General features: G+C 43.0%; 1 protein-coding gene across 1 annotated transcript; it reads right to left on the bottom strand.

The window, feature by feature from the left end:
* Nucleotides 1–221: 221 nt before the first annotated feature.
* Nucleotides 222–9,097, bottom strand: ddx39ab (DEAD (Asp-Glu-Ala-Asp) box polypeptide 39Ab). The gene is made up of 10 exons (XM_026927640.3): nt 8,960–9,097; nt 6,196–6,404; nt 5,946–6,073; nt 5,581–5,857; nt 4,745–4,863; nt 4,396–4,527; nt 4,187–4,296; nt 2,691–2,835; nt 775–922; nt 222–681 (listed from the first exon to the last, which is right to left on the bottom strand). Exons 2-10 carry the CDS (start codon nt 6,401–6,403, stop codon nt 665–667), a joined length of 1,284 nt encoding a protein of 427 aa, XP_026783441.1. The 5' UTR covers nt 6,404; nt 8,960–9,097; the 3' UTR covers nt 222–664.
* Nucleotides 9,098–9,326: the final 229 nt, after the last annotated feature.

The raw sequence follows: 9,326 nt of genomic DNA, 5'->3' as shown, positions 1-9,326 counted from the left end.
TGCGCTACTATCAGAGCTGCTGTTCTAGAAAATTAATCAACATGTTCTGACCAATCAGGATCCAGAATTCAACAGCACTGTGATGAGAAATCTCATTTCAGCTTTTTTTTTTTTTTTTTAAATTAAAATAAAGCACTGTGTCAGTTCTCTCACTTTCATTAGGGGTCCAAATGACAAACTGGAGCTTAAACGTCTTTCTCCAATTATTGTTTATTTTCACCCACTGCTAAATTTACAGCAAAAAAAAAAAAGCAACTTGAAAGTCACCGGGACTGAGATTTTAACCATAAAACTAGTCACTGATCTTCATTAAGTCACTAAAACACCATTGTGATGAATCATTATGAATGCACTCTGGCTAGACTGGTGTTAATAGAGGCAGTCAAACAGCAACAACACGATAAACAGTAACTGTATAAAAAGTTTTAATTCCTTTAAAACAAAAAACAGATGACTTGGGACAAAAAGCAGACATCTTTTCCTCCCCTCCCTTCCTCCCATCCCGAAAGAGAAACAGTAAAAAGTTAAAAACGGTGTCATGGTGCAGAACTTTAAAACCGGTAGCATGCACCGGAGGCGACTCCTCCAGCAGCCAGGCAACGACGACATGATCACGGGTACGTCTGCGAGCTGGTGGTCCTCAGGCGCGACACGACACGACGACTCATCTGGACTGCTCAACTACAAAAAAAAAAAACAGAGGGACAAGTGTGGTTAGAGTGAAATCGGAAATATAAACCCATCCTGTACGAATGAGAGAGAGAGAAATCTTACTGTAAGTGGAGATGTCGATCTCTTCTGGCAGCTCGGCCACGTTGACCTCGAAGCGGTCCTGCACGTCGTTCAGCGTTTTGGCGTCCGTCTCGTCGGACACAAAGGTTACAGCCAGACCTTTAGTGCCGAAACGACCAGCACGGGCGACCTGAGGAGGAGAGAAGAGTCGAGGTGGAATTTAAATAAATAAATAAATAAAAAGGGTGCAGGAAATAATCAACAGAAGAGAAGGAGATCTGGCGCAGAGCTGATTGTTAGTCTCTAATGAAAAGATCAACAGCACAGGTCTTTTCACAGAACTTTATTCGCTTCTACTGAGCTACACAGAAAGCTCCAGGTTCTGAGACTCGCACCGGAAGCTGAAAAGCTCCTGAGAAACACGGCACCTGTCAGACTGAGGTCTGGATGTAGACATCGGTATTTCGGTGGATTGAACAGAGCATGTAAACAAATACTGTAGCTGAACTTTCTGTAGACTTCAACATGAACCTTCTGTAGCAGATTCTCTGTTACAGTCATCCATCCATCTTCCGTACCGTTCATCCTACACAGAGTCGCAGGAGCCTGGAGCCTAGGGGACTCGGGGCGCCAACACATTGCAGGGCACAATCGCGCGTGTGCGCGCGCGCACACACACACACACACACACAGGACAATTTGGAAATGCCAATCAGCCTACAGCGCATGTCTTTGGACTGGGGGAGGAAACCGCCGAAGCAAGCACAGAAGATGCAAACTCCACACACACAGGGCAGAGGCGGGAATCGAACCCCCAAACCCCAGAGGTGCAAATCAGATGCAGCCAATCGGATGCATTTATGTAAATTTTTTACCTTTACCTTTCGTAAAGTTGTTGTTTCATTTCATAATCGGACTTTCACTAATTTTAGCTGAATACCCCGTTACAGATCCTAGAGCAGTGGTTCCCATGTGGGGTCAAATGCGGTCGTGAGAGAAACTCACAATCTCCTCTTTTGTTTCATTCCATTATTTTACAAATTTATATTAGAAATACAGAAGATGTATTGTGTGTGTACGTTCAGATTAATAGTGTAGAAGTTACTTTAGACTTTTTCACTTTCCTGACACACTGCACTGGTTTAGTTCAACAACAAAAACAGACAAATATCCCAGTTCATCCACCTCCATCATACACACTAGCGTTGTGTCTCACATACTTGTGTACTATATTAGACCGTTATTGAGCATTAACACTAACCGGTTTTCTTATTACAGTTAGTGTTTGAATTTTAAAAACCTCCCATTTTGCCTTCAAACCTACAGAAAGGTCTGTTTCGTGGGCCAGTCCTCTAGATTTTCTCAATTTCTGATTTGAGAAACAGCTCATGACACCAATCACGACGACAGCGGAAAAGATTAAGAGAAACAGAGCTCGACAGTGTAACATAGTTGACAATGAAATCGCTAAACATTTCACACAGCTCATCGTGGAAACCCGAACAGTGTGTGAGTAATAACGCCACTCGTGTTGCTGATGCTTCATTCACATTCATCTGCGCACACCAAGTAAAAACCAGGCTCCTGTACTCTGCATGGGTCCGTTTCACACCACTCCAGCGTGGATTATACATATATATATAAATCAGTGCAAGGAATATTCCTTTAGTTTTTTAGTCACTTACCCTACACACTTAACACACATGTTACAGACTTAAGATTTTACAGCAGTCCTATATGAAACATCTGTAATTTGGGGAGGAAGGAGGGGGGAAGGGAAAAAAAAAAATGTAGGGTGATCAAGACTCAGAGGTTGCAGAAACTTCCTGACTGTTTGTGGTGTGGGAACCCCTGTACTACAGCCTAGGTAGAGAAAGTGTACGAGTTTTTTTTTTTTTTTTTTTTTTTTTTAATTTATGAAAACACATCGTTAAGACAAGACGAGGACTGAGACTCACCCTGTGCAGGTACGTGTCCGAGTCCTCAGGCATGTCGTAGTTGAAGACGATGTTGACCCTCTCGATGTCCATCCCTCTGCCGAACAGGTTAGTGGCCACCAGGATCCTCCTCTGGAAGTCCTTAAACTGCTGGTAGCGTGACAGCCTGAGAACACACACACACACACACACACACACACACACAGTTTAAACACAGGAGACACTTCCAAACATGTTTCTCTCATTTGCCATCATTAATATGTTTCATGGTAACATCAGAGTGTTTGTAATCTGCTGCAAAACGGAGTACACTCAAGTCTTCTCACTGCTGGAAGACACAACAGCAACTATACAGTAAGTGGAGGAGGGAAGGAAAAACAACATATATATATATATATAAAACAAAAAAAAAACCAAAACACCCACTACACATCATATACACACCACCACACCCTTCCCCCCTTGACTTCAGGGCATTTACCTGGCCGATGTTCAAACACAGTACTGCAATATAACGGAAACTCGTGTGCAACACACTGTCTTTTTTTTTTTTGCTGTTTTTTCCTCTGCTCTGAAGGTGACCTTCTACTCTACGCACACATCATGACTCAAGCGAGCCTCGGCGATATAATTATCCAAATCATTCTCCAATCTGATTGGTCAGAAGGTGTTTAGTTTTCTATAACAGCAGCTCTGACAGCAGTGCAGCTGTAAATCACAGGTTTATATTAACGCGTCTGTTCTGATTGTTGTTTATTCAACATTTATGGAAAGAGTCTCCAGTAACAGTCAGAAGTAAAGCTCTGTGAAGTAACAACGTTTCCCGACATCCTCAGGACAGGAGTTTACATGTTACAGTTTCCTAGTAAAGCTGCGTTTTTCCTCCCTGTCTCACTAACTTCTAGAGAGTAGGGAAAAAAAGAGGGACTATCGAAGGAACAACTGTTTATAAGCGATAAAAGGAGATAATCTTTTTCACAGATATTCCACAACATTAACCGTAACTATAAATGGATAAGAAAAAAAAAATACCACATGGAGCTCTATAAATAAATTGCTGTGGTGTAAAGGGAATGAAACACGTCCTGAGAAACTTTGGGTTGGTAACATTAACTCTGCCCCATCACAGCACCCAGCTGTTGGTTATTTTCCTATAACAGCATGACACGGAGTGTGTGAAGCCCTGGAGTCTGATTTTAAAGTATCTATAACCCGTGTAAGAGTTTTTCATGCTTCATTGTCCTGTAACAGAACGAAAAGGAGTCTTTACTCCTTACTGTATTGTTTCATGATTCAAAATATGACTACTATTGCATTAAAAAAACAAAACAAAAAAAAACACAAATCAGAGTAAACAAACAAGGAAAAAATCACAGCCATGTGATCTGCCCTGCATAACGGGAAAAGCCGACTGGGCGATGCATCACAGAGCTGATAAAATAAACCACAGGAAAACTAGCACTGAAACCTGTTTAAACCGGTTTGATGCAGCGAGTGTGTTAGCGGTGTGTTTGTACCTCTCCTCCTGAGCCATGCCTCTGTGGATGGCGATGGCTGGGAAGTTCTGCTCCACCAGCAGCTGAGACAGAGCCACACAGCGCTGCACAGACTTCACAAAGATCACCACCTGCAGGACAAAACGGGAATTACAGCGCGCCTGTGAGCGACGCACGGCGACCCGGCTTCGAAAGCTGAGACCCGGCGATTTCATACGAGGCGTTCTCACCTGGTTGAACTCGAGAACGTCGAGCAGGTCGAAGAGCTTGCGGTTCTTCTCGCTGTCCTTCAGTTTGCAGTAGTACTGCTGCAGGCCGTGCAGCGTCAGCTTCGTCTCGTCGTCCACAAACACCTCCATCGGCTGATGGGGAAAAGGCGGGAAAAAAACAACAGGTCAAACTTGAGATTTAAAAGGATGATAAATAAAATATTCTGCAAGTTTCCCAAACAAAACAAAGCTGTTAAACTAACAAAGGCTATGAATCCCTAGGATGTTTTGTGATGTCATTTCCTGTACCAGTACAGCAGTGTGTTTAGAGTTTGAGACTTCCTCACTGCAGTGTGTTGTAAACACTCACATCCTGCATGAACTTGCGACAGACCGGCCGGATCTCTTTGCTCAGGGTGGCGCTGAACATCATACACTGTTTCTCATGAGGGGTGAGTCTGAAGATGTCCTGCACATCACGCCTCATATCTGAGAGAGAGAGAGAGAGAGAGAGAGAGAGAGAAAGATGCACACAGAGAAAAGAGAGATGAGAGACAAACACAGAAAGAGTGAGAAACAGAAAGAAAGAGAGAGAGAGAGAGACACAGAGAGAGACACAGAAAGAGAAACAGAGCGAAACAGAGAGCAGGACAGAGTGAAAGAGAGAGAAGCACAAAAAGAGAGAGAGTAAGACAGAGAGAAAGACAGAGAGAGAGAGAGAGAGAGAGAGAGAGAGAGAGAGAGAGAGTAAGCATCAATCATGCAGACACCACAAAGCACTAGATGTACAGCTCCCTGAACTTCTCAGCCACACTGAATTAGATTCCATCTCACTTGCAACTAATTAACAAGTAACAGATTCATTTCAATTCCACTGTCAGTTTGTCTTTATCCACTTCAGCACAAGGACGTTTTTTTCCACTGCACGATGAAGAACAGACGCAGCAGGAACCAGAACTATGGCGTTCCTGTTCATTTCCCACAAACCCGAGAGAGGACTAACATTCGGAGTTACGGCGCACAGCCCTGGTTGCCAGATCTACACAAAAGCTTCCTGCGGAGAAGTTGTTTTAAAACGTGTTTGTCTAAAGAGTCACAAATGTCTAGCAGTTGCAACAGGAAACGTCTGGCTGCCTCGTGCAGTAGAGAAAACGGCCAACGCGCTGAGAGAGCACACTACAGAGGAAAACGTGAGAAGGTTCGTACCGAGCTGCTCCAGCATCTTATCACACTCGTCCAGAACAAAGTGTTTGACGTTTTTGAGGCTGAGCGTCTTGTTGCGGACGAGTGCGAGGATGCGTCCCGGCGTTCCCACCACGATGTGCGGGCAGTTCTTCTTCAGCACCTCCTCGTCCTTCTTGATGGGCAGACCGCCGAAGAACACGGCCACCTTGACCGTGGGCATGTACTTAGAGAAGCGTTCATACTCTTTGCTGATCTGGAAGGCCAGCTCACGCGTGTGACACATCACCAGCACCGACACCTGATTGGACGATAGAAGACAAACGCTATTGTGTAGAGCTGAACTGGTTTAACGTTCCTGACACCTGACCAATGAGCGGAAGACGTACCTGTCCATCCACGGGCTCGATCTGCTGCAGAGTGGCCAAAACAAACACCGCCGTCTTCCCCATACCTGATTTCGCCTGGCACAAGATGTCCATGCCCAGGATGGCCTGTGGGATACACTCGTGCTGCACTGAAACACACACACACACACACACACACACCACCATGTGAATTACTCAGTGTTGTGCTTGTATATGAAAACAATCAACCAATCAGATTAGTTACTCTTGTTTAAGGTTATTTAGATGTTACCTTCTGACGGATGCTCGAAGCCGCAGTCCACGATGGCCCTCAGGAGCTCGGGTTTGAGCAGGAAGTCCCTGAAGCCGGAGCTGTGGATGGACACGTAGGAACCCTTCACCTCCTTCTTCCCAGCTGGGGTGGCGCTCTCCGGTGCTCCCTGAGGCTCCTCGTCCTCCTCGTAGTCCAACAGCTCGTTATCGGCGTCATTCTCGGCCATGCTGGAGACACACACACACACACACAGAGGGAGAAGTGAGGAGGAGTCTGAAATCAAGTGCAGTTCAGACACCGAACCCCATCAACACGTACACAGGTTACAGAGAACTCCATAAGGGAGCTGAAAACAAAGCCTCGAGTGCAGAGAAATATAAAACGCTTGTCTTTTCACGGTTGCCATGTGGACGGGAAAATATACTCCCTCACTCTTTTTTTTTTTGAAACACATGCCCATTGTGGTTATAAAAAGTGCCAGAAATCCAGTCAACATGGCTACTCTAAAAAATAAATAAATAAATAAATACACGCAGGCAGACCCCAGAACAACTCCCCTCGGCTTGTTCCGATTTTCCGCAGGGAATAACTTTCAGCTTTTCACCCCGATTCCACCCTGTAAAATTCGGACACATGGAACGATCTCAAGAGTGTGACTCTCGAACTGTTGCGTCAACACGAGACCCATAACAACACGGCGCTCCGGGAAATCCTGTCCGGCTGGGTTTAACTAAACTGGTTACGATCTTTAAAAGTGTGTGTATTCAAATCTTTATCAAAGCAATCATGCAAAACTGCGTAAGTAAACACACAATGTGATTCAGCACATGGCTGAGTGATATATTAATATCGTGGATCGGATATATATCACTTACGCTACACGTTTCTGAGCATGGTTGTGTGTTTGTGCTCCGTGTAACGAATTAAACTCTGTTTTATCAACAAAACGTTTCGCTTTCCCTCCTTTCCTTCATTTAAAGATAATAGTTTGGAAACGATGAACAGAAAATAAAGAAAAATGATTTCATAACGCCGCGTCTGCAAAATATCACGGCACATTCTATCGTGAAAAAGACTGCGATATGACATTCTGCTCAAATCGTCCATCTCCCTCCAAACACCAAACACAAACCTTTAGATTATACGACTAACTTTATACATGAGCAGCTTCAAACCAGGGCTGCACATGATATCGAAGAAAACTGCGACATGCGGTAACTTGTTAAATAACGCAAACTGCGGTGCGATAATACTACAAGTGTGTAAAATCAATTTAAATTATATATATATTTACATACTTAAAAACTGAATATGACGTAACCAACATACATTTCATGCTTTTTCGAGGAAAAGAACATTCTCTGCATCGCCCTAAAACTTTGACTTTTCGTAATTTTTGGAAGTGTTAAAATCATTCAGTTATCACAAGCCCTTGCAATAGGCGTATCGCGATATTTATATTTGCGATATTTCGATAATTTCGATATATTGTGCAGCCCTACTTCAAACTATTGCTTAATAATAAAAATAATAATAATAAGATATTCTTAACACTATTACACTGAATCTGTCACATTTCCTCCATCACAGACTCTGTTTTTATTAATAAACCAGAACACAAGCAGGCCACCGACGGTTCTTCTTCTTCTTCCAGTTTTCTGGCGAGTTACAGAACATCGTAAAAGGCGTAAAATCCCGGCGTCGTTGATCTCCAGTAATATTCTCCTGACGAGACCTGGTTCATGTAGAAATGTGACTGAAGCCCTGACAACTTCCACCTGATTATTTCTACTTCTACTAAACCTTTAATCTCTCATTTCCTTCCAGTCTTGATCTTTTTTCCCCCCAGCTTTAGATTTCCTGATATTTAATTAACACCTGCTTCACAGTTTCTTTACATTGCCACACCTCACATTTATCTGTATCTGACTTATTCATGAGAAATCATGTCTTGTTTAGTCTTGTGTGTCATAAACCGCAGTCTAGTGCAAATGATTTCTTCTCTTATTTCTCCTTAGAAAGGTTTTCACTTTATTGTTGTATTTTCTATCTTTTTTTTCCCTTCTGAATCCCACCAACTGTTTTCCTGCAGAGTCAAACCAGTCGTGAAACAGTGCGTCCCAAATAACCGGCCACCTCCCTACCCCTGTGCACTACATAGGGAAAGAAGTAAAGATCCCTTACACCCTAGCTAGGGCTCTACAGCTTTACTAGATAAGCGTTTGGGATTCAACTTTAACTTATTCGCCTTAATGGCTGAAAAATAACCTCTTAAAGCTATTACTTTAGTAATTATATCATTATGCACTCTGTGTGCGTGTGTGAGTGGGTGTGTGAGAGTGAGAGAGAGAAATAAATAAACATTTCTGTACTCAGAAACAGTGTTTGTTGGAAACAATGAAGGCCACCATCATTGCTAAAAGCTAACCGGGTATTAGCCGCACACTTACTTACTATTTTGCGTTTAAATCTTTTTCTTTCCTGTGTATTATTTTTTACTAGTGCTACTATTTGTTACCATTTGAGCCAACTAAACACACATTATTAAACAATAATCCAGAAAACGAATAGTTTTGAGCTAAACAGCCAGCTATGCTAATTAGCCTAACTAGCCTCGGCGCTTAGCAAAGCATTTCAATAAGCTAACATGCATCGCTACTGCTGTTGACTTTTCATTCAAACAAAACAACAAACCGTCATTATTGACACAAATATAATTTTTTTTAAATACAGCTATAAATTTGGATTGTATTTAATTCAAAACAGAACAAAGCAAGCTCACCTTTACAGCGAATAAACCCGGAGCAGAAGGAGGAAAGCTGTTACAAGCACACGCGCAGGCCTCGGGTTTATACTGCAACCCGGAAGTACCCGCCCTCTGCGTAAAGAAGCGATATGATTGGATGATTCGGATGCCCGACAACGCGAGAGTTTACGCAGCTGCGCCGTGATTGGTTAGTCGAGTCTGTCCATCATTAGGGCTAAACGAAACCGCGGGTTCATTGTGTTGCCAGATTGTGCGTATTTCCTCCTTTTTTAAAAATGTTTTTAATTAATTTTTTTTTTACTTAAATTCTCTCTCTCTCTCTCTCTCTCTCTCTCTCTCTCTTTCTCTGATTTTGAATTTATTCACCCACGTGCTTTTGTCC

The sequence above is a fragment of the Pangasianodon hypophthalmus genome, chromosome 29, assembly GCF_027358585.1.
Source record: "Pangasianodon hypophthalmus isolate fPanHyp1 chromosome 29, fPanHyp1.pri, whole genome shotgun sequence".
Taxonomy (NCBI): Eukaryota; Metazoa; Chordata; class Actinopteri; order Siluriformes; family Pangasiidae; genus Pangasianodon; species Pangasianodon hypophthalmus.
The sequence above is the reverse complement of the archived record's forward strand: the minus strand, read 5'-3'. Positions and strand labels throughout refer to the sequence as shown.

Excerpts from the sequence above, each read along its gene's own strand:
- ddx39ab (XM_026927640.3), bottom strand. The coding sequence starts at position 6,403 with ATGGCCGAGAATGACGCCGATAACGAGCTGTTGGACTACGAGGAGGAC. Across the intron at positions 6,074-6,195 it reads CTTCGAGCATCCGTCAGAAG|TGCAGCACGAGTGTATCCCA; the intron begins GTAACATCTAAA and ends TGTGTGTTTCAG. Across the intron at positions 923-2,690 it reads CGGACACGTACCTGCACAGG|GTCGCCCGTGCTGGTCGTTT; the intron begins GTGAGTCTCAGT and ends TCTCCTCCTCAG.